General features: G+C 39.3%; 2 protein-coding genes and 2 long non-coding RNA genes across 5 annotated transcripts; 1 reads left to right on the plus strand and 3 right to left on the minus strand.

Moving 5' to 3' along the window:
- Positions 1–1,119: 1,119 nt before the first annotated feature.
- On the plus strand, positions 1,120–10,104 carry LOC118119888 (interleukin-1 receptor type 2). Of its 2 annotated transcripts, XM_035174309.1 has the most exons (10): positions 1,120–1,242; positions 4,491–4,590; positions 5,813–6,071; positions 6,884–7,058; positions 7,965–8,142; positions 8,479–8,571; positions 8,694–8,750; positions 8,833–8,968; positions 9,340–9,485; positions 9,566–10,104. In XM_035174309.1, the coding sequence occupies exons 2-10, from the start codon at positions 4,506–4,508 to the stop codon at positions 9,709–9,711; spliced, it is 1,275 nt and encodes a 424-aa protein (XP_035030200.1). In that variant the 5' UTR covers positions 1,120–1,242; positions 4,491–4,505; the 3' UTR covers positions 9,712–10,104. The 2 variants fall into 2 exon arrangements, with proteins under 2 accessions (XP_035030200.1, XP_035030201.1); XM_035174310.1 differs by lacking the exon at positions 1,120–1,242 and having other exon boundaries at positions 4,419–4,590.
- A 562-nt stretch (positions 10,105–10,666) lies between these two features.
- Positions 10,667–12,558, minus strand: LOC118120285 (interleukin-1 receptor-like 2). Its single transcript, XM_047342686.1, has 3 exons — positions 12,534–12,558; positions 11,987–12,132; positions 10,667–11,493 (listed from the first exon to the last, which is right to left on the minus strand). The coding sequence occupies exons 1-3, from the start codon at positions 12,556–12,558 to the stop codon at positions 11,245–11,247; spliced, it is 420 nt and encodes a 139-aa protein (XP_047198642.1). The 3' UTR covers positions 10,667–11,244.
- A 241-nt stretch (positions 12,559–12,799) lies between these two features.
- On the minus strand, positions 12,800–15,045 carry LOC124854607. The gene is made up of 2 exons (XR_007034786.1): positions 14,822–15,045; positions 12,800–13,490 (listed from the first exon to the last, which is right to left on the minus strand). It is a non-coding gene; the product is annotated as an uncharacterized LOC124854607 (long non-coding RNA).
- Positions 15,046–23,908: 8,863 nt separating this feature from the next.
- Positions 23,909–24,314, minus strand: LOC118119889. The gene is made up of 2 exons (XR_004698152.2): positions 24,167–24,314; positions 23,909–24,069 (listed from the first exon to the last, which is right to left on the minus strand). It is a non-coding gene; the product is annotated as an uncharacterized LOC118119889 (long non-coding RNA).
- Between the last annotated feature and the right edge of the window lie 799 nt (positions 24,315–25,113).

Below are 25,113 nucleotides of genomic sequence, written 5' to 3' on the forward strand. Positions count from 1 at the left end.
CTTTTAAAAACGCTTCTGTTATAAATGCGTGACTCACTGTTCCGTCATTACTCTGCACAGAAACTACTTTTTTTAAACTACGGTATCCACCACTGTGCATTCTCGTGTGCATGACTCAGTTTGACATACTGATCCTCACTGGGCTTGGTCCAATATGATCTCACAGATGACTCGAGGATTCTGCAGTGATGCAAGCTGTTGGGAGGCAAGGCTGTCATGGAAACTAACCCATAACCGAAAGAGTTATTTTTTGATTCACAAACAGATTAATTTAAAAAAGTTATAAACATCGATTCCTTTTCCTCTTTTAAATCTTTCTTAAAGACACATTTCATACCCTTCTCAGGACCTGGTGTCTCCTTCCACTATTTAAACTTTAACTTTTTATTGTACAAACTTTTTTTTCGGGCTCTGATCCTACTGAGTATTTTAATAAACTCTGGTTGAAAATAACCAAACCTGAAAACGAGCCAGAGCTCAAACTTTCAAATGTCTGGATCTGGAAGCAGAGATTCACTGTGTTGCATCACCTGAAAGTTGACTGGACTGGTTTCTACCTCACTGCAGTATCGAACGCCATCTGATGAATTTGCGCGCACGCACGTTCTGGCCTTACAAGACAAATTAGGGAGTGTCACACATTTCATTATTGTATGGTTGGCGTGTAATTATATCAGAGATGAATATCTTCAAACTCTGCAAAGCTACATGAACAGTGAGAAAATGTTCTACTGATTATATGGATGTGTGTGTGTGTGTGTGTGTGTGTGTGTGTGTGTGTGTGTGTGTGTGTGTGTGTGTGTGTGTGTGTGTGTGTGTGTGTTCTTGTGCTAAAACAAACATGGAGATGACCACCACTGATGCAAGAGTCTGATGATGTCAGAGAAACAGCAGCAACAGATGTAAACATACAAACCTAAGGGAATACCTGTAGGTGGCAACAACTGCAGCTTTGTATAGTGTGTGTGTGCGCGTGTGTGCGTGTGTGTGTGTGCGCGTGTGTGTGTGTGTGCGTGTGTGTGTGTGTGTGTGTGTGTGTGTCAGCAGACATCAGTGGTGAGCTGTACAGGACACTGCGTTACATTGGGAAACCTGTGAAATTTCCATCTGAGAGGGGTGGGAACCTAGAAAAGGGAGCGCAGGTTCCCCCTGAGGCAACAGGAGACGACCACATACTGCTCCACTCCACACTCTCATCACATCTGCCTGACCTCACACTGCCGGGGCCGCTCACTATACACCGTGAGTACACTGTACCATACTGTAGGCAACATCATATGTACATGTATATGTATATGTATATGTGCAAAAATATGTTTTTTATATAGTGTGTTTTTATCTATCTGTGTACATATACATTATATATGCATACATATACATCACACTATACATATGCATATTTACACACAATTACATATCACATCATAACATTTTTACTGTTTACTCTTTATATTTTCTGGACTGTATATATTTATCTTCAGTTAATTTACAAAACATTGAGATTCATTCGATAATGTTAAAATGATCCATGTAAAGCTTTTCACAAAGTGATTTTACATTATACACACACACACACACACACACACACACACACACACACACACACACACACATTTCCATGTATATATATATATATATATATGAAATACATCTACCTTTTGAATTACTCAATTATACCACATAACCCATATTTAATAACCAATCAAATATATTAAACTATTATATTTGTGATATTTATTGGATATGGTTTAACATAAGAATACAATGTAATATTTACTATATTTATAGGTATGTCTGCTTTAATTGATATTATCTTTATGTAAATATAATCCCAGATACCTAATCCATTGTGACTCATGTGTGGATATTCATTTACAGCAATAGCACTCCCTCAGATTTTATGAATAGAATCGCCCTCTGACGACACAGTGAGACAAAGCTTTTTTTGGGGAATTCATCTTTCGCACGTGTTTGTGTGTGTGTGTGTGTGTGTGTGTGTGTGTGTGTGTGTGTGTGTGTGTGTGTGTGTGTGTGTGTGTGTGTGTGTCAGCTGATCCTGCAGTAACAGGCAAGGAAACAGAAGCAGAAGTGAAAATTGGCCTGTTTCCATGGAAATTATGATTTAAGTCTGTGGCAGAAATTCTCTGCAAGGACATATGAGAGTTCCCTAAAGAAACTCAACTAAAACTCAGAGCAGAATCCAATCCAATACAACAGAGTAGAAATTAAATTTGTGTGACCGAATCTAACATGGAATATAGTCATAAATAAAGTCAACAGTTGTCACATGCTAGAATAATAGCTTTTATTTACCCCTGTAGGTTTACAAACTGAATAAATAAACAAAGTAGAATATAATACATTAAATACTGTAAAACAGAACTAAATATGAGATTCCAAATTGTATATATGTTATTAGATTAGATAATGCTCATAAATAGTTATTTTTAATATTCTGTCCACACAGAGGCCCTGACATCTATTGTAATCTATTAAATTAAGTTGTATTAATAATAAACAGTACAGGGTATTAGTATATAATAATAACAATAATAATAATAATAATAAACTTTCTTTATATAGCACTTTTTATAAACAGAGTTTAAAAATAACTATATAGTTTACCAATAGTATATAATACTAAGTTGAGAATTGTTTTTTGATTTAATGTAATTCTACTTATATTAAAGGGGACATAGCGTGCAAATTCCACTTTGTTAGTGCTTCTACAGGTTAATGTGGGTATCTGGCATGTCTACCAACCCAAAAACTCTGGGGAAAAAACACTCGCGCGTTTTGTTATAGTTCCTCTAAGTCAGAAACGTCATGCTTGAGCGACTCGATTGCGCTTCCTGGGTATTGTGTCGTAACAAGGAACTGGAAGTCTCCTACATGGTCTTGGCCCACCCCCACCTCAACCCCCACACTCGTTACTTCGGGTTTACACCGAGGCTGCGAGGCAGCGCAGCGCTGCCCAGCCACGCAGCCGGGCTGTTCACACGGGACGAGCATTTCTCCGCTGGTCAGCCCGCGATTCACTCACATGTGGCATTTGTGTGGATCGTTGGGACTGGGAGGCTGCAGCAGCTGCTCGGCGCGACCGCCGCTCTCCCGTGCGTGAGCTGGAATTTGTGTCAGCGCCACACAGCAGCAGTGTGGAGGACTTCCGCAGTGTTCAGCGCTACTGTAACCCCGAACCCCGACATTCAACGGGTACAACAACAAGCGGAGAAAGCAGAATCGCGGGCTGACCTTATATATACAGTCTATGGGGCTGACCAGCGCGGAGAAATGCTCGTCCGGTGAACAGCCAGGCGGCTTGAGAACGGCGCTGCGCTGTCGCAGAGCGGTCTTCCACACTGCCAGCTGTGTGGAAGACTTCCGCATTGTTCAGCTCTACTGTATGCCGGGTTACAGTAGTTCCGCCGGTTACAGTAGTTCCGCCGGGTTACAGTAGTTCCGCCGGTTACAGTAGTTACACTGCACACCGACGGGAAGCGCAGCTGCGAGGCAGCGCAGCGCCGTCTTCCAGCACGCAGGCTGGCTGTTCACACGGACGAGCATTTCTCCGCGCTGGTCAGCCCCATAGACTGTACATATAAGGTCAGCCCGCGATTCTGCTTTCTCCGCTTGTTGTTGTACCCGTTGAATGTCGGGGTTCGGGGGTAAATGATGGTCTTCATAGCCCCCCCCCCCCACCTCTTTCTCTCTCTGTCTGTCTGCTTGTGTGCTTGTAGAGGATGGGCAGAGGGGGACATTTAATTATGTGATTGGGAAAATTAAAACTCCAGGACAACAGAAGGGGAATACAAAGTATGGGATGCATATTTGATAATTTATATCATATAAAATATGAATTATGTTTAAATCATGGGGGGAGGGGAGGGGGAGCTGGCTCATTAGCATTTAAAGGAACAGGCAGTCAAAACAGGTCACTCTGTGGAGGGCTGTTTTATACAGGGTAAAAAGGGTGCTGTTTTATATGATCCTTGTGGTATTTTGACCAAAGTATGTTACAGACATTTCATTAAGACCCCAAGGAACCATATCAACTTGTGGTAAAATGGGCATGCTATGTCCCCTTTAACATTACATTTTGCTGACCTCTGATGGAAGTGGCCGTTAACCGTTTAATGTGACTCACTATATCCGTAGCTGTTTGTAATCCATTGTGGTTACATTTAGTGTTTGAGAGTCAGATGACAACTTTTGTGATGTGACAAGTTTTACGATCTACAAAGAGTCGGAACAAAGATAAACGTCAAGGAAACTTTTAACTGCTCGGGGAAACAACATCAGCAAAATCCCAGATGCAGGACAGATTTGAGTTTTTCTCCATCCTTTATCCTCTGTGTGATTCCTCTGGATTGTTCTTCTCCTGTGCTAACATTTTTTTCATGTATTGTATTAAAACCCAATTATCTGTTCTCGGAGACGTTCCAGTAATTAGACATCACCTCACATTCTTGTGGTTGGATCTTTTCTTTCAGATTTTTGTGCTCATCATGGTCCTCTGGGCTCTGATGTTTGCTGTGGTCGTCGTTGAATATGTGTGTGGAAAACCTTGGTTACCTCCTCTGACCATGAAAGGTGAGAATACTGTTTATATAATATAATAATGTATATAATAACTTGTTAACAGTGAAAGTCAGTGTCACATGAGAATGTGAGGGGTCTGTGTCACATTCAGAAAAAAACCTGAACAAATTTAAACTTCGTGCTTTTAAATAGAATCTGTCACTCAGGCTCCATCCACTATATGTTTATGAGATAAGTCTTTGTATTAGAGCCTGATCGATATATTGACTGCAGATAATATCAGCTGATATGAGTCTTTCATAGGCATATCTGCTTTTGACTTTTATTTTACAGATTGAGTTTAAAATAAAAAAAAGTTTATTTTCTTAATGTAAGCTCCATATATTTGGTTCTATTTGCTTTTTATTTATTGTTATTTATAATCAAGTTTATGTTTAAAGTGTAGAATTTCAAGCCCCAATTCAATGTCTTTGTCTCAAGGGTTTGATATGTTACACTCCAACCATAAACTTTATAATAAATATCTACAAATTCAAAGAAAACACAAATCCAACAGAATATATAGAACTCAAACTATGAAAACAAACTTTACGAAAAGGTACAGACAAAGAAAACTCAACCAACAGGAGGCCTTTTCAAATCTACACATTACAGGGTTCTGAACACCTAACACCACATACTCTTGATTTTACTGCTTTTTTATTTATTTGTCTCTTACAACCCGCTATTTGTAATTTGTACCTGTTTGGAGCAAATTTGTTTTGCAAGCCATTGTTAGTTTTGTTTGCTCTTGGTTTTTGAGAGTAGTTTTCTTTTAGTTTGATAAATAAGACCCCATCTGCTTTAATTTTTATTTGTCTACATCCTCTCTGGACCAAGCGTCCAAGATTCCTAAAGGCGAGACGCCATAAAGACAAGTACATAAGAAAGACTAATGCTGAAACATGTCAGAGTTTGGGTTTGATGTGACCATGCCATGATAATAAAGATGTTTTTCTCAGGCTTTCCTCACAAATAAAAAAAGCAGCAGCCCTTGTCTTTGAGAGGAGGAAGATTCGGACAAAACTTTTCTTCAAGCTTGAGTTAAAGCTCCATGTCGATACGTCCTGGTGAAGACAGCAATGGCATTACATCTCATCAGGCTACTGTTGTTATTTTAGAACCAGACTGGTCAATATCTGATATTTTAAGAATTAACCAATATCAACTTGATGTTTTATCATAACAATCTGTTATTCTATCTGCTATAATAAAGTTTTTGTTTCCCCTGCAGACGGCTGCTACCTGGTGAATCCAGAGGTGGAGATATTCAGGGTGGAGGGTGAAGCTGTGATCGTCTCCTTCCCGGTGTTCAAGAGTGTCCTCAGAGTCCTAAACATCGCCTCCCCAACAGCAAGGTTCCTCATCACCAAGGACAATGAGACAGGGGGCGTGGCCTATGAGAGCGACGGGCGCGTCCAGCAGCGTGAGAAGCAGCTGTGGCTCCTCCCATCTCAGGCTTCAGACTCAGGGGAATATATCTGCACTTACAGGTGAAGAGCATTTTCTACTGTACTGACATTTTCTTATGTGCTCTACTCAACAGTATTTGGAAATGTTGCGTAAGCATGCAGTATATGTACTAACGATTTACAGGCCTACAGTCACTTATGTAATTTCTCTGGAAGTTTAACATATAAACTATTTTGAAACTATAGATATTTTTTATAGTATTTAAAAAGTTTACTACTTTTTATAACTGATTGCTGATACAGTATATTACAGACAGAAATGTAACTCGAAAATTTGAATGTACATCCCCCTTTTGTGTCCCTGTTTATTTTTAGAAGGCCGTGCCTTTTCTCAATCCAGAGAGAAGTTATGGTCAGAGTCGACTAAGAACAAATACATTAGCAGAAACAGATTAAAGAAACTTGACAGAGACTTGCAAAGTTTCACGGTGAAAAATGAAATATTTTCTTGCGATACCTCAGTGTCAGAACTAGAATTTTTCAAAATCAGGAGCCACAATTTACACATTTCGAGGCCAGTTATATGTCAAACATCCACAAACAGTTCCTGATTCAGTAATGTGAATATTTAAGTATTTTTCTTTTAGCTCTATCGCTTTGAGCAAAACCACACATTTTGAATATATTTTCAAAATTGTTTATCGTTCAAAGACATTGTGTTCTTCAATAAAACTCTTCACATTACTACCACTAACACGACAGGGGTACTTCAGTGGCCAATCAGATTTCAGCTGGGGCCAGTGCCCCCCTGGCCCCCTGCCCCTGGACCCGCCCCTGCTACAACTTCTTGATACCTGCAGCTTTTAAATTTTCTCCACACCTTTGTCCACCAGGAATGACACCTACTGTATCACTGGGAAAATCACACTAGAAGTGTTCGAGTCCAGCTCTGTGGATATGGAGAAAGTGTCTTATCCAATCTCAGCCATGGTGGGAGAGAGGCTGACGTTCAGATGCCCTTCGCTGAGTGACTTCAACAGTACAGACAGACTGATAGAGTGGTACAAGGTGAGAGGACAAATACTTATTAACAACAATGTAATAATAATAATAATAATAATAATAATAATAATAATAATAATAATAATAATAATAATAATATTAAAGTTGTTTCTACATCACTTTTCTGGCTTTAAAAGTGCTTTAAGTTGATCAGCACAAACAGTTAAATGACTATTGGATAAATTACTGAGATTTAATTGGTTTAAAACTAAAAAAATTGAAATTCAACTTGTTTTAAATTTCAGGTTTCTTTTTAATTTTAGCAAAGCAATGTATTGCTCTTATTTTTAATTTCAGAAAATGATTGAATCTAAAGTTTTATACCTGTTCTAAAAGAATGAGACTTTTGTATTAGATTGAAGAGATGAAATACTTTAAGATGAAGATTTTTGGTAGCACCAACACTTTGTCCAGTCAAGCCAATTTGATAATTCAGTCCAGAGCCATGCATTTTGTTCATTGAGTCTTTTAAAGTATGTTCAGTGATTGTAAATGTAGAATCTTTGGACTGGTTCAAGTAGGACTGGGCAATATGACCCAAAATTATATCACATTAAAAAATTTAGTGTCAGTCGGTATTTATTAAATTAAATTATTAGATAAATAACAGTAACATTTTTTTTACCATAGAGTTATAATGATGCCTGTAGCCAGACACTAAGAAGAGAGGAGTTATTTCTGGTATCTGCCAATAAAGGCCTATGACAGAAGTCATATAGAAGTTATTAAACTGTCAATGTGTTTGTTAACACAAACCTCATCTACCAGTGTAGCACACCAAACATCTTCATATCTTATACTTTCAAACAGTTGCTTCAAAAGGCCCAAGAACACATTGAACCCTCAACTTTTTCACTACTGGTGCCTTGCTCTTTCCCTGTAAGTGACCTGTGACCTGTGATTTTCTAACAGGAAAACAGCTCCACTGCTTTTCAGTCAGGCAGAGCGGGCTCCCTCCGCCGGGACAGTGCTAACCTGATGATCCCTGCAGTGAGCTGCTCGCATGCAGGCGTGTACACCTGTCAGCTCAGAGTGCTCATCGACCAGCAGCAGTACAAAGTCAGCAGGGTCGTCCTGCTCCGTGTGCAAGGTAGGGGATGTCACAACATTCACCACTTGTCTAAAACATTTCTACTGCAGATTAGAAATACACCTATAAATGAGCATTTGCATTATTGAACAATATGTATTATTGAAATTTGTAACTTTGTAAAAAGAAAATGAGTTGCACAGATCAAAAACCTGAGTGACATATATTAGTGTATTTAGTAGCATGCGCTGTCCTCTAGTGGCCTAAAGGGTGCAACACACTAACGTACCACACAACTCAAACTCACACTAGATCCAATAACTCTACAAACACAGCATCATTTATTATCATGAATAATTCTGAATTTGTGTGTCTGTGGGATCTTGTGTGTGCCAGAACCAGAACCACAGATCAGTACCACTGCACCTCGCGTCTCTGTGACCTCTGACCCTGAGAGAAACAGCACCAGCAGCTACAACACTGATCAAGGTGAGTTTTAATGAGCTTTTATTTTGGTGGGGAACAATTAAATCAATGCTACTGCTCCCAGATTGTTTCTATTCTCTCTTTTAACTTTCATCCTGATGTTTGAATCTGTCTTTATGTTTTAGCTTCACCACCTGTGATTGTTTCGCCGTTGAACGGGAGTATTTTTGAAAGTCCACATGGTGAGAAATGTTTTATGGTCAAAATCCATTAAATCAGAATCAACAAAGTCTTACACATCAATTCACCTCTGACCTCCTTCAGGTTCAGGACTGGAGCTGTTCTGCAAAGTGCTCACCAGATGTCACCAGGCAGATTCCACTGAGGTCACATGGCTCGTCAACGGCCAATCAGTGGAGTCATCGTACCTGGATGGGCGGGCACTGCAGGGGGGACGAAGGTCAGTGTCGGGTGGTGTTTCTGCTTTTGAATATTGACTTGCATGGTGCTGCTGCAGCCATGATACACAATATTATTTTTTATTCTTTGCATGATTTATGCGTGGACTAATTTGTGGCACGAACAACACATTAAACATGTTTTTTATTTAACTAAGTTTGACTTAATTTACTAATATTCCCAGATTAAATACCCAAAATACAGTATATACAAAACACAAATAGTCAAACACTCTTCAAACTGATATTAAATGTACACTTGCTGTATTAAGGAAACAATATGTCATTTGTGTGCACAGATTTTCCACAAGTAATGGGTTTTTCTAACATATTATATATATATATAAACTCTTTCCTGTCTCAATGTCTCCAGGGTAACCAAGGTGACAGAAGGCTGCCAGATTGAGTTGAGGCTCTTTGTCGGGGGGATAACGGAAGAAGATGTGAAGACGGAGCTGAAGTGTGTCACTCAGAACCAAGCAGGAAGACAGGAAGTAGTGGCCCAGCTTCATCTGGAGGGTAAGTTGTGTACTGTACTTTTCTGTACTGTATATAAATACTCTGCTGTATATCATTTACCTTCGTCTCCCTCTTTGCAGACTCCACATTCACATGGCTGGTGGTCGCTGCAGTGGCTGTGTCCTGCTTCCTCAGTGTGGTTTCTGTTTTCCTTTACGTCCTCTTCAAACCCAACAGGAAAAGGAAACTGGATTACTTTCTGGCTCGACAGAACAGCACCTTCTAACTCCACAAACACCTCTTTGTGTGCTACATAGAATAAGTCTGTCATGCATTGGGGTGCATGTGATGTTTTTTACCAACTCTCTTTCTTACAGGGATTTAATGTTTTTAAATCAGGAGCTTTATTCAGTGACAGTTACATGCTGTCCTCCATTTCTCCATCCTCATCTGCACAAGGACTTAGAGAAACTTTATGTTCTCATCTTGTTGGTGCGATAGAAAAATCTTGGTGGAATGAAAACAGAATAATAGGCAGATATTCTGATATATGGTCAAATTCTGTGAGGGCTGCAACATCTGCATGTACATGTAAACGACACAGAAGCTTAAGTTACTTTATTTGTTTAATTTGTGATTTTAACACTCCATCAGGAATACACACTCAGGGGCAACTTTGTTAGACACTCTCACAGTATGTAAATAAAGATAGACAATGTGTCTCTAATTTGTGTGTGTTGTGTTTTCTCTTCCTCACACTGTACAAAAATGAAGCCAACATATCCTGAACAGGGACGCTGCCATCTCACAGTGGTGATATGGTGGAACTGCAGCACGGAGGTCGTGCTGATATACTAATATCATGATGTTTTGCCACGTTTCTACAGCATCAAACAACTTATTACAATATAACATATGAGAAACACAAGCACAACATAAACATACATCAGTGTGATAAAAACTACCTAAAATTACAGAAACCATATTCGTAAAATAAAAATAAAAATGAATTTGTGCTTCTGTATCTTTTTATCAAAAGCATACAATATATCATACGTGAAATATCTTAAGGAATTAAATGCTCAGGTAAATAACTGCATCAAATCAAAATTAACCGTCTCCCTGAACAAATGCTGTAACAACAGTTAAAAATCAACAAATATTTACTAAAAGGTCAAAAGGTCAATCCAACAGGAGAAGAAAACCATTTTAAATAATTTATCATTGAAAAAAAGTAACTGAATATTAATATTATATTTATCTCACCAAAACAAATGGTCATGTTAACAAGTCAAAAAGGACAAAGAGCAAGAAACAAAAAACATTTTTTGGACTGTGAAAAAAAAGAAATTTGTTGTATTTAAAACACATTGAAAATATAAAAGTATTTTCTTACAACTTCTCACCCTTTTTCTTTAGAATAATAACATTGTTAATGTTTATCTTCAGCAAATTGTATTTATGCTGTGCGTCCTCATAAACTAAAGTAGTGGAGCCTTTATTTACAGAACTACATACTCTGTATTTAAACACACCATATTGGTTTAATACTTGAACAATTAGGAATGGATATGAATGTGTAGCCTCTGTCAGATGCTGCCCCTAGGACACATACATTTCACAATAAAAGTTCACAACAAAACAGTAAAGGACTCAGACTACCTGAGTTAAGTGGGCAACTTCAAGTCATTAGGAGAGAGCAGAGAATATCACAAAATTCCACAGAAAAAGCACAATAAACACAAACAGCAGCACATAGATGAGTCTCCTAAAGTGAGCAGTGAGATCCTGTAAAAACTCCAGACAGCTCTTCTTTATCTCAAATGAGAGCATACTGTGGACACCTCTTGGCAGGTGTGGCCGGCATCAGGTATCGAACTCTCTTCCAGAAGCGTGAGTTACACGCAGCAGCATCCCGCGAACCCTCTGACCACCTGATGGGGGCGCTTTTTCGAATCAAATGCTGCAGGCCAATGGGGAGGTGTGTGTATCCCTGTGGCCCAGTGTCTCCCAGCTGGATCAGAATCACACTCATCTCCCTCTGCACCAGAGCATGGTGGAGCCCAACCTGGAAAATCACAGATGGCATTTATTTTATTTGTCTATAGTTACAGGGTGACAAAACTTCAGATAGAGAAACCCAAGAATGTTTGGCCTAGTAACATAAAAGACAAGAAGCTAAAATCAATTCTTCTTTAGTCTTAATTTTCTAAAAATACAACTTCACCATCTCATGTCAAGTTATAAATATGTTCTATAATGATTCAAAATTGATTGATTTTAAGATGACAAATTGTAATAATTATGTTTTTTATTTAATAATCATCTCCAGATAATTGTATATGCTATGTTCAGACAATATTTACTCTTGGTCATAACTTGAGGCAAATATCAGACAAAAGACCCTCAAACCTCAGTGAATCCACTTCATCGGAAACATTGAAAAGAAACACAAGTAACATAAATAAACCGAAAAGCAAATATAGCATATGCTAATATATAACAAATAGGAAAATATCGAATTATTGTCCTAATGGTTTTACTCTGAATTTCTCGTATACCTGCCAGTCAAACCCTCCTATCACTGATTCACGGAGCGAGTCGAGACGTTGGTCAGTGATTTCAGAGCCTGATCCTGAACCTGGGGTGAGGATCACCATCAGTCTTCTGCTCTGCTTCATGTTGTTCTCCACCAGCTCCACGTGGTCTAAGAGGTCACAAAAACGATGTAATGCAGAGATATGAAAAATGCTTCCTCAAGCTTATACCACAAAAAACTAAAAAACAAAACACAATGTCATAAAAAACTTTTAAAGACAACCTTGTTTATTTGTGTTTCAAATTTAGCTTTAGGTTTTTAGGAGATCCTGGACCACTTCAATGAGTCACATGGGAGAAGTTCTGACCAAAAAGGGTGAAAGGGTGAAAGAGTCATGACCCAAATCTCTGTCTCCTGTGTAAAACTCCCAATCAATCAATCAATCAATCAATCATTCCATTTATCAATGAATCAAATCAAATCAAATATACTTTATTGTCCCCATAGAGAATTTTTTTCTTGGGCCAAAGTGCTACAGCAGCTGCAGAACAGTACATTGTGCAACAAACAAACACAAACTGTCGACAAGGACATATCGTGTAAGACCCAGAATAACAATGCAGAATAAAAATGAGTTGAATATTGCACCTGCCTTAAAAACACATAAAAAGATGAAGCGCTAAAAGTATATAACACATAAAAGTAAAAAAAAACTAAACCTGGCAATAAAACCTAAAAACCAGAGTGTTAAAATGTGACTGACAAAGTGCAAAGGTTATTGCTAAAAATGTTTTGTCATGTGACTATTTTCACCTGGATGCAAATGGACACAATGTTTTTTTAGTTTAGCACATTTTAATCATTTCAATTTACACTGAAACCACTGTTCAAAGCAAAAAGAGAAGACAGGAAGACATGTAAAGAGAGGATGTAAGAGAGAAGAGGGAGAAACTGATACTATTCTTGACTTTAAATGACTTCACTATTACTATGGCATCTCTTGAATGGGCCAATAACTGTGTATCCTCATATGGTGTTTAGAAGTTGAGTTTGAAGTTGAATCAAAAGAAAATGGCGTTGGAGGTATTTGGAAAACGTTTCCACTCTCAGCCAAGAAGCTTCTTCATTTCTGACAGACTAGTGGGAGGATCCAGGGACGGAAGTCAAATATCTGACCGACAACCAGGTTCAGAAACCAGCATTTCAACTTTGCTTGGATTGCCTTACCAACGAAGTTATTGACGCTGGAAAACAAACACGAGTTCAATAAAGTAAGTTAAATGTGTAAAACTACATGATGAGTATAGTCAAGGATTAAAATCACCCATTATTTCCATCAGCCAAGAATAAAGTCTTATGATTGGACGACAGACTGACCTCTCCGCTTCAGCGTTAAAGTGGCTGATTTGGCTGTGTAAAAACCTCTGCCGCTGCATTTGAATTCAGCCTGAAAATCCTTTGCCGACACTTTTTTAATGGTCAGGATCGCAGTGGTGATGGTGTTCTTTGAAGGCCTCTCCATGATTCTGACAGAGGACACAGAGTTTGGCTCATTAAAGATGAGGAAACAACAGAGTGAAGTGGTTCAGGGTATAGATTTACACAAAATCAACAATTTAATTCAAAGTTTGAAGTTTTTTTCTTTTTCTTTTCTTTGTGGTCAGAACTTGAAACTTTCTGTTGGGGCTTTGAAATTACGTTTCAGACTTTGGCCTTGTTATTTCCTCATGATTGGTCTTTGGATTTTAATTAACGAATTGTTTGTTCTGTTTATATTATTTGTTTGTTCATGTATTACTTTAAATGTTCAGTGTGTAGGATTTAAGAACATCTAGTGGTGAAGTTGCATGTTGCAGCTGAATACCCCTCAACCCACCCTCCCCTTCCAAACATGAAACAGAAACTGTGGAAACCTATAAAGTATTTAAATATAAAGGGCCAATTCTAGGTTAGAGAAAACAACAATTCATACAATTTAGGTGAAACACTAGTGTTAACATCACTAGGATTATTTAAAATTAAATTTCTGACAATAGATCCATTTCACCTAAATCCTACACTATACCAGACCTATAAAGTCAAGCTGTTTCTCAATTCAGGGGCTGCCCCATTTCGAGGCTGACAAATGCAACCTTTCATCCCAGAGAAAACGGGAGGATCCTTCCCTGCCCAACCTATCCCAGGATTCACAGGGACAAAAAACCAAGAGGCATTTAAACTTTCTTGTCGTGTATAACTTCAGAACTAAGGGCGGGATGAGCTGGTCGCACCAATCACAAAAAACCTGTAGACCCAACCATCTCATTTCAGTTCAGCCTTAGTGGTCTGCACGGCCCACGAATGAGGCGGCCTCTTGCTCTACTTCCTGTCTTTGTCCACATTTTGTTTTACCTGTGTTATACCTCAATTCAAAATGGATACATGGATTGCACAATTCTGGTTTGCACTACTCTCGTCCTATATATCGTGTGCCTTATGACTGCATACTATGTTGTACTAAGTACTATGTTTTGAGTACTTAGTATGTTGCATACTTATATGTACTTGTAAAATCTGTCTACTTATGTCTTTACACCGGGGATCAAAGAGAGAAACGGCATTTCAATCCGTGTCCTGTACATATGGCAGAATTGTCGTAAATAAAGTTGACTTTTGACTTTGATAAAAACATCTTTTCTGCATTGTTTCCTCTGTATAATAAAAGTTGTCATATCTGTGCAGACTTGTCAGCTGGTGTATTTTGTTCAGGCTCTATAGTTGTAACACTGTATAAATGATAAGTTAGATGTTTAGTGAGACAGTTAACTGACACTCTAACATATTATATTAAGTTGTATGATATTTTAATCAGGCTTACTGTTTGGTGGTTTGATTGTATCCGGCCATCTGGTTGACTGGGTCTCCATTAACATACCAGCTAGCTGTACAATCTTTGACATTACTCCCACAGAAAACTGTGCAGTTCAACTTGAGCTCCAAGCCTGGGAGAAAGAATAAAACACATTTTATACATTTATTACCATTGGTAATTATGCAACAATTCTTCCATTATTCAACAATTCAATTCTATCCATTCACAGGCTTATCACTCAAAGGCAACACTATGTTAATAATCAATTACATATAGGTCAGATATAGATGGTCATTCGGGAACCTTTCCTACTTTCATCACCACCAAACTTCTCCTTGTTTATAGGAGAAGATTTCACTGAGGTAAGCTGGATCTATAGCAAAAATAAAACACAATGTTTTTTCACAGAAACTTGTAAATGTGTGTGACTCAAGAGTGTATTTGCTTGGATGTATGATGCACAATAGATCAGAAACAGACCAGAAAAACTCTCTACCTGGAACTACTAGCCTCCTGGGCTTCTGTGTTCGCCTGTCATTGTGCCTCCAAGATGCAAATGCAAGTGTAAGATGCCCTCATCTTGTTTTGCTGGCATTTTCAACCCACATGTTGTCTTCATGGCGACCTTAGAAGAAGACTGTAGTCCCTGCAGCAAGACAGTGGGAATAAAGACCACTTGAAAAATGAAAATGAATTTGGAAAAAGCGACAGAAGGGCAGAGGTGTCACTGTAATCACACCTTGTACCAGGTGAAGATTCCTCCAAACTTGATACATGTTTTCTCTGACACGGCGTGGACAGCCCGACATTCTTGTTCTGGTTGGTGTTCCTGAACATCCCGTACAGATTTGAAGTTCTCTGGTTCACAACCAGACCTCCACTTCATTGTAGTTTTTCCACTCTCCGTTTTAAGTCTGCCTGGAAGAGAAAGCATTTAGATGTAAAATGGTTCCGGCCACATGTTTTTGTTCCTTTTTGCTTAATATACACCAGTATGTCAAAGTTTGTTCCCCTCTCAGATAGCGTTTTCCTCCTGGTAAATTACATAGGATGGTGTTTGGACTTGGGTTAGGTCATAGTAAAGAACGGTAGTGAAAACAAGTGTTGTGGTGTCAGGATCTGGTGAAGCATTTGAGTTTTAACCAAGAACGTTTAGCTGGGATTGGACAGTGGAGAGAGTGTTTTCATGAGTTACACAAGGTCAGAACCTGACAGAGATTACAGAGAGATTTGTGTTCAATGTGCAAGTAAGTAAAAGCCTCGAAAGCTGCTTTCAGACATATACTATCCTCCGGAAGATCTCCGGACATTCTCCAGAGGGACTGTATGTGTGAGCGCAAATGTCTGAGTGAGAGGTTCCAGTCTTTCTTCTGCCTTTCTCCTGCCAGCCTCCCAGTAAGAAGTCAGCAGAATGTCAGAAGGAGCCGATATGAGAACACAGCAGGAGATTGTGTTGACGTTCTAACACGTGACATTCGCAAAAAACTAAAACTAAAAGAAAAGAGCCATACAAATAGATGACACTGACGAAGATGTCAAGATAACTTTTTTGTTGTGAGCGGAGAATCTCCAGCTCCGTTGTTCATTTCTTAAAGGCCACCTCCAGAGAAGGTCGGCGCAAATCCTCCAGAGTTCTTGTCTGAAAATAGCGTAACATCAATTTCTAAAGTTGTCAAAGTGCAGGTCTTTTCTTACCGGGCAGTGTAGAGGCCAGAGTCTTCGGGGACAACATTTAAGAAAAATATCGCTCCACCATGGAGATGTATCCTCTCTTTCTAGTCATGAGATATATTCAATCCTGGAGTTGTTTTTGTACCATTGTAACTCTTGGTTGTATAAGGTGCTCTCCTTGTGCGTCATGGACAAAATATAATAATGCTTCTCCTTCAACCAGGGATTATGGAGGCATTATTGTCATCACACTGGAGCTCTGCTGTATCTGACCGGAAAAAAAGATGATAGATTTACTGTGTAGTGGAAATGGTAATCCAAAAAAAAGACTTATGCTGATGACTTCATCATCATCGGCATAATGGAAACACTACCTGAACAGTGATGTTGACATTACCACAAAGATAGGAGACGAAGTGAGGATACATCCATTATCTAAAAGAGTAAATCAAAAGTTAAAGTTTTGCATTGTGTTTGATAATTAACATGTTTCATACTGCAGATACATAGGTGACTTAATAATCAGAGTTATGCGCTGTCTGCAGGAACCTATGCGGCCATCTTTGCTTCCTGAAGCTACCAGCCCCACAGAATGATAAAATCAGTGTCACAATAAGTCTCAGAAGCTACACAGAGAATACTAGAATCAAATTATGCAAGAAATGGCCTCATGCTGCCCTTTTGTATGACCATTTACATAGTATTTTCATGTCTGCTTTTGCTTCTTTTTTTCTGTCATTACTTAAAATTAGACATTGGCAGATAACAGGAGACCTGATGGTTAGAATGCACACCGGATGCACAAGCCCTGAACAGCAGGTCGCTGCTTCAACTCACAGCTAACCAGGATTTCCCATCTCTCTCCCATACATTTCCTGTCTCTTTCAACTCTCGCTATGGAACATTTTGCGTTAAATTCTGTCTGGAGCATTGAAACGGACAAAACAGATCATTCAGCTCCTGTGGAATGTCTTGTTTTTTCAATAGAGATGATCCGCAGTGTTAATATTTGGCTTCTATGGCATTTAAGTTCAGGGGTTGGTAAAACGAAGCAACTTCAATACACCCAGGATATCTTTTCGTTATCCTGCTTCACTTAACCCAAATCAGACAGTGGCAGAGTCGATATCGTAGCCTGATCTCTTCACTTGTGAGCTTAAACTAAGCTGAATGAAGAAAAGATTGGGGAGTGGACATAATGCAGGAGAACCCCTCCTGTGACAAACATGTTGATATTGTTTAACATGGCAGGAAAAACTAAAACTAAACCTGAAATCAAGAACCCTGAAATGGTCAAATCAAAAAGAAGCATTTAAATAAACTGTACCTATACAACAGCTAAAAAGACTATCTAAAATTATACTATAAATCAAAAAACTATAAATTTTGAAAAAGCAGGATTCATTCAGCTCATCCCTGTGCTACCAAAGTGAATATCTCGGAGTTGAGGCTATCGGCGTAGCATTGCGTAGTGATCAGTCGGCAGCTCTGCTATCTTCCCACAGATAACCCCCACTTAAAATTGTTATTTCATTTTTAACCAGCAAAATGTCAACAAAAAAAGAAAAGCCCTTATCAGATCACCACTGCAGAAAAACAAGTTTGAAATTAGTCAGTTACCAAGGACAGGCATGAGGTTATGAGGGTTCACCAATGGAAATGTGGCCCGTTAAAAATGTTATCTGCACAGGAGATAATGGATCTTATCTTTTATACAGCAAGTTGCTCACCTCAGCACACTGATGCGGAACACATTTCCTCTGAGACATCAACAGCAGCTGTCAATCTCTGAAGATGTGTTTGCTCTTTTCAACAATAGCAAAGAATAAACCAGGTGATTTCCCAGGTATAAAAGTGATACAAATATAGTTTTAGGTTTTTTACAGAAACACTGGTGAAAATTAGTGAAATACAGTAGGTGTTGATAAGTGGTTTCCTTACACATCCACCACTCACATGGTGTGATAGTCTATAATTTAATGAGAGAAGTATTGTATTTCTGGCTCTTAGGTAGGCAGGTAAGATGCAGAGGGTTTATCGGAGCATCTTCACTTCACAGAATGGCTGTTTTATGAGAGTGAAGTTTGTGGGATGTAAATGAGAATCAGCGATCTTAAAAGGGCTAAAGAGCTCAGTCGGGCTGCGGAGTTGGATCATTCTCAGAAGGATTGTCACAACAAGCAGTTTGACATCACACGCCGCCATTTCAACCACTGTTCGTATAAAAATACACATAGACACTACTTAGAGTTTACACAATAAACCAAATAACCAAGCCCATCTCATACAGTCACAGGGCTGTTATGGCATCAAGCAATACATCAATCATCACTAAACTGTTGTGTCACTTTAATATAACATCACATTGACCATAAAGCAAATATTTATAGCAGATTCAGCTGCAAAACAGAGGTATTAATCCTCACTCTTCTAAATTATCTAAAATATGTTGAGCATAATTTCAATTCCATTAAGCTTTTTGTTACTCAGGTACCTCGTGATTTGGCACTATACAGACATTAAATAAAAAATGATACAGTAAAGAAATAATCCTGCAACATATATGAAACATTTGCTTACCTCATAAAGTGCTGGAAGCTGGGAGGGATTCAGCCACTCTCTGTCTGTGTTCTTCTCCTCTGAGTGTCTGTGTTGTCATGTGCTAGCTCTCACTGAACAGAATGGGTGAGCAGCGTGTGCTGCACATGAGAACAAGGAAATTGAGACACACACCCACAAAACACGCACACCCTCACACACACACACACACACACACACACACACACACACACACACACAGTTTTTCTTATTTATTTGAAGGGAGTTCACTGAAGAGCGCAATATTCTCCTTTCCATCAAAGCTCAGAATCATGCAATCCCATCCACCTACATATTCAAGTTATTACAGTGAATTAACATTAAAACAGTGTCACGATGTAGGACTTTGCAGCTTCAACCTCTTGTATTTAGAACATCTTTTTCGCCACCAAGGAAGTTGTTTTCACTTATAGTTGTTTGTTTGTTTGTTATTTGTAAGAAAGATTAAACAAGACAACTGAACAGATTTCCACAAAACTTATGGATATGATGTAGGTCAGGAAGAACACATAAAATCTTTTGCAGATACAGATCAGGCAGTGGATCCATTTTTTTACATTTTCCCAAATAATTTATAGTTCTTCATAATAATAACACACACATGTAGGAGTCGATGGGATGAAGTAGTCAGGAGATTTCTCGTTGTGCACCTCTCGGTGTCGTTTTATTTCAATCATTTACGGCTACAGAGAACTGAGGTGTCATAAAACATCCGCCTTTTAACCCTACCATGAGTAAACCCACAGCTCCTTACAGAGTGTGTTGTCGTACAAACCACGTAGTACAAATCAAATAATTAAACCACTTCAAGAGTCTTTGAAGTGAATTCTGTATCATGTCCACACACTGATGTATATGAGTGTGTGAAACTTAGGTGCAGCATGATTGAATGTAAAGAGACTGTTGGCGAGGCAGAGGTATGAACTCCTCTGAGTGACATTATAGTTTGTTTACAGGCTGTTGTCTTCATCGGGTTAACATCAGAATATTGGTGTCCATGTGATCGTGTCTAACGGATGGATGGACGCATGGACAAATGGATGGACGCATGAGTAGATAGATGTACTTTATTGATCCCAAATTGGGAAAGTATTGTGCTACAACAACATTTAAAGGGCATTGCAAATAGAGCGAATAACAAAAGACTTAATACAAAAGATGACAAAAAGAGACTAGCATGCAAAATTGCAGTAGTTGTTTGCAAAGGTAAAGTTAGGAACATAAATAAATATGAATATAAGATGTGCAAAAAAAAATGATTGGCCTTCATAAAACACGGGTACTTTTACTAAAATATACAGATGTATTGCATAAGTCGCTCATAAACAAGACAGACCTCATTGTTCAGTGAGTAAAATGGTTTCTCCCGAATTATTTTGAGTTTGCAGTTTTTAAAACAATACTTCTCTCCTCAATGTGGAGCTGCCAAGACAACTGTTTCTCATTACCAGCTCCAGAGGCAAAGCCAAGGCTTTGCCTCACAGTCAAGGCATTACCTCACAAATAATCACTCTCTTATGTTTTCAGTCATCAGCCTGAATACTTGTTCTCTTAATAACATTGTAGCTGTGGGAATCTAAATTCAGCAGCCAGCTTCCAAACTGGTTGTATATATTTTAAACTTGACTGCACAGAGAAACCTGCAGAGGATATCTGAGGTTCTGAAGTGATAAAATAACAAAGATAAGATGTTTCTCTGAAAGGCTGAACAGGAAATGCTTGTTGAAAATGTACAGAGTCGGTCAGTGAAGGGTTGTGGTTCCTTATGCTTGGCGTTTCTTACAAATAAAGCCTGTAGGAGAATGTGTGGTTATAGTTGAAATTTTAAACTCTTAAACCCTGAATTCAAAACTAGGAATTGTGCTCAGTGTTTTTGTTTAAAGCTGAGACCATGATGCCTCGGTTTGTGCACATTGCGCATACTTTATAACTCAGATGGTAAATTTGTGGTTTGAGGCCGTTGGAGGCTTAAGTGGTTTCCAGTAGTTTTTTCCTGTTTGCTGCTGGACTAGGAACATCTCTCAGCAGTGTAAATCACCATTTTCTAATCAGCTAACATCAACACGAGACAGGCTTCCAGCATCTCAATATCTTAAAGGGGACATAGCATGCCCATTTTACCACAAGTTGATATGGTTCCTTGGGGTCTTAATGAAATGTCTGTAACATACTTTGGTCAAAATACCACAAGGATCATTTAAAACAGCACCCTTTTTACCCTGTATAAAACAGCCCTCCACAGAGTGACCTGTTTTGAGTGCCTGTTCCTTTAAATGCTAATGAGCCAGCCCCCTCCCCCTCTCCCCATGATTTTAAACGATATAAATTACATATTTTATATGATATAAATTATCAAATATGCATCCCATACTTTGTTCCCTTCTGTTGTCGGAGCTTTAATTTTCCCAATCACATAATTAAATGTCCCCCTCTGCCCATCCACTACAAGCATACAAGCAGACAGACAGGGAGAGAAAGAGAGGGTGCGGGGGCTATGAAGACCATCATTTACCCCCGAACCCCGACATTCAACGGGTACAACAACAAGTGGAGAAAGCAGAATCGCGGGCTGACCTTATATATACAGTCTATGGGGCTGACCAGCGCGGAGAAATGCACGTCCCGTGTGAACAGCCAGGCGCGTTGTGGCGCAAGCGCTGCTGCCTCAGCGGCTCTTCCGCGTCCGGTGTAAACCCGGCGTAACGAGTGGGGGGGCTCTGTTTGTGCCAGTGTTACAGTAGTGCTGAACACTGCGGAAGTCTTCCACACTGCTGGCTGTGTGGCGCTGACACAAATTCCAGCTCACGCACGGGAGAGCGGCGGTCGCGCCCGAGCAACTGCTGCAGCCTCCCAGTCCCAACGATGCAGACAAATGCCACATGTGAGTGAATCGCGGGCTGACCAGCGGAGAAATGCTCGTCCCGTGTGAACAGCGGCGGCTGCGTGCTTGGGAACGGCGCTGCGCTGCCTCGCAGCCTCGCTGCCTCCGGTGTAAACCCGGCGTAACGAGTGTGGGGGGAGGTGGGGGGTGGGCCAAGGCCATGTAGGGAGACTTCCAGTACCTTGTTACGACACAAAACCCAGGAAGCTCAATCGAGTCACTCAAGCATGACGTTTCTGACTTAGAGGAACCATAACAAAATGCGCGAGTGTTTTTTTCCCAGAGTTTTTGGGTTGGTAGACATGCCAGATACCCACATTAACCTGTAGAAGCACTAACAAAGTGGAATTTGCATGCTATGTCCCCTTTAATGTCTGCACAGGGACACAGAGTAGGAAAAAGATGAAGTGATTTCCCCGATCAAAATCACTCAGCAATACTTGCTAGAAGGATGGAACATGGGCCATGGAAGAACCAACACAATTGTGGGATGGACCTAGGAACATTTTCACCAACTTCCTACGAATCTGATCAGGTGAAAAACAGCAATGCCTTTAAGTGTTGAAATCACAACTTGAAATTGAACTTGGTTCAGTCAGTCTGGGGTATAATTATTGAAGAATCTTTCAAATGGGCTACAGTTGAGAAATTGCATTGGCTGTATTCAGCTTCACCTACTCTTAAAACTGAGCCAAATATTGCTCATCTAGAAAAACTGTGACCTCGGATAATCTTGAACAACCTTTAAAATAACATGATGAAGGAAATTCCCCTGGTACTCTCCCCAATCTGTCAATGTGATAGATTGATTTTATTAGGAAGCTGATTATTGATATAAATTCAAAAGGCAATAAAAGCAGTCATAGGGACATAAAAACAAATGGAATTCATTTATAGTCTTACAAAGAGTTAAAATGTTTAAGCTATAAGAACAAAGTCCTGTGAAAAAGGTTAAAGTTTTAAACAAAAAGGGTTAACGTAGTTAAAAATCTTTTTGTTAAAAGAATAAGGATTTCTACCTGCCAGATGAGCTAATCTGTGATCTACTGGTATAGCCTTTTTGAGAGGTGACATTGGTGATTGATTAGTCATACCTGCAGAGGCCGGATAGGGGAGCTCTGGGCCACTGTGCCATTCTCAATGAAGCTGCCAGAGAGGAAACATCGTGTCCGAGCATCTTTATTGATATCTCCCCTTTTCAGGTATAAAATGAATGTTTATGCTCTTGAACATTGGAAGATGTTTGCTAAGTTGTTTTGTTACCATGTTGAGTGTTTTGGAAGCATTATTTCGATTTGTTGGATTGATAATTGGTATACTGTTTAGCTGGCTAAACTCCGTTCTTCCAGTGGCAGGCATGGAGCGGCACGAGGTTAGCATAAGTGCAACAGATGTTGTGTGCATTTTGACTGTGTTTAGCTCAGTAAGACACACAAACAGAGTATGAGGTTGCTAATGTGTATCTGTGTGGTTAATTTTCACTATGTTTATGGGTGTGAATAATTACTAATGCATTTGTGGATTCATTTCTAAATTTACTGTAAATAATAAGGAACAAGGTATATAACAAAGATAAGAGACTAATGGCTACTAATGTCTAAGATATTTTTGTTTATTGCCAATACATTTAAGTTTGATATTTAAGTTGATGTTCAATGATTAATAGGCCACTTTCATATATAGTTACCTGTCTACTTACCTGTATAAGAAAAGTGAGAGAAAAGAAAATTAGATTGGGAAGTTGACCTTGTAATGGAAAGAAAATGCATAACATTGTTTAAATATTTTATACTGAGAGAACTGTTGTACCTATGTAAATTGTTACTTCTGAAAATTCTTAATGAAGCTGCCAGAGAGGAAACATCGTGTCCGATCATCTTTTTTGATATCTCTGTTAAGACCAGGCTTTGGATGCAGAGGCAGAGAGAGGCTTGAGACAGAAGTCAAGTCAAACAGGGTTTAATAGTATGACCGTGTGGAACAGGTAGGCAGGCAGGAATCCGAGGCTGGAGTCAGGGGTGATGAATGTCCGTGTGGAGCAGGCAGGCAGGCAGGCAGGCAGAAATCTGAGGCTGGAGTCAGGGCTAATGTCCAGCTGTTGATCCTGGGCAGGGAGACAGGGAAAGTCAGGACACAGCATAAAAGGAAGTTTCAGAATCTTCTAGTATCGTTTACTAAAGGTGATGGCTGGCAGTACTGACGGTAACTTAGTCTATAGTCCGGCGAAGACTGAGAGCAGGGCTGGAGCTTATAAAAGGTAGCTGACCGATCAACAGCAGCTGTGTAGCCAAGAACCCAACTCCAGCACACCAGGTCCTCACTAGGGGGCAGATGAGGCAGAGGGCATGACAATCTAGTATTCAACCTGATAAATAAAAAATGTTTTATGATAACTGACATACGCGACAAGAGAACATGAGGTCACACAGTTGGGAGGTTAAATCTGTAATCACAGGTTAGATATGCACAACACATGTTTTCTGTCGTAGTAAAAGGTGAAGGAGGCAGCTGAGAATGTGCTGAAGAACATTGCCAATGCTGACACTCATTTTATTCTGATTATCTAACCAGTTTATTCAGTTATCTAACTACTGAAAACCGAGTTAAGATTATTGTAGTGGAAAAATAACTAATTGTGGTTGAAACCTATGTTGTAGTTGAAAAGTAAGTTTTATGACCTGTATCTACATACATATACAACCTGCCCAAATACTTTATGACCTAAACTGTTTTATGGTCTGAACTGTGTATGACCTGAAAACTGTCAGACCCTTTTCATCACTTATTTACCCTCCAAAGAACTGAATGCTTATCTCCAAAGGAAACATATGTAAATCAGTTATCTGTGTTTAGATTCCTCTCTCAACCTGCGCCTACAAAACCAGTCTGAACTGATTCAGACACACAGCCTTAGTTCTCCTATATAAGATCCTTGCATTTGACTGTCCTGCATCTTCACTCTGAGATCCGTGTGACTATCTGTGTTGATCCTTTCTGCAGAAAGCCCCTATTAAAATACACAAAGACAAATTTGGTGTTCCAGCCTCTTGTATTTCCAGATTTCCATCACATTATCTTGAATGGTTTTCTTTCTTTCTTCGAACCATTTTGTTACTTTCATTGGACGTCAGAGAAGTAAAGACAAAGG

Source organism: Hippoglossus stenolepis, chromosome 13 (genome assembly GCF_022539355.2).
Source record: "Hippoglossus stenolepis isolate QCI-W04-F060 chromosome 13, HSTE1.2, whole genome shotgun sequence".
In the NCBI taxonomy this organism is placed as follows: domain Eukaryota; kingdom Metazoa; phylum Chordata; class Actinopteri; order Pleuronectiformes; family Pleuronectidae; genus Hippoglossus; species Hippoglossus stenolepis.

Coding starts and splice junctions, on each gene's coding strand:
- LOC118119888 (XM_035174309.1), top strand. CDS start 4,506: ATGGTCCTCTGGGCTCTGATGTTTGCTGTGGTCGTCGTTGAATATGTG. Junction 8,143..8,478: donor CGTCCTGCTCCGTGTGCAAG/GTAGGGGATGTC, acceptor TGTGTGTGCCAG/AACCAGAACCACAGATCAGT. Junction 9,486..9,565: donor GGCCCAGCTTCATCTGGAGG/GTAAGTTGTGTA, acceptor CCCTCTTTGCAG/ACTCCACATTCACATGGCTG.
- LOC118120285 (XM_047342686.1), bottom strand. CDS start 12,558: ATGTCCTTGTCGACAGTTTGTGTTT. Junction 12,133..12,533: donor CTTGTCGACAGTTTGTGTTT/GTTTGTTGCACA, acceptor GTGACCTCTTAG/ACCACGTGGAGCTGGTGGAG. Junction 11,494..11,986: donor TAGGAGGGTTTGACTGGCAG/GTATACGAGAAA, acceptor GTGATTTTCCAG/GTTGGGCTCCACCATGCTCT.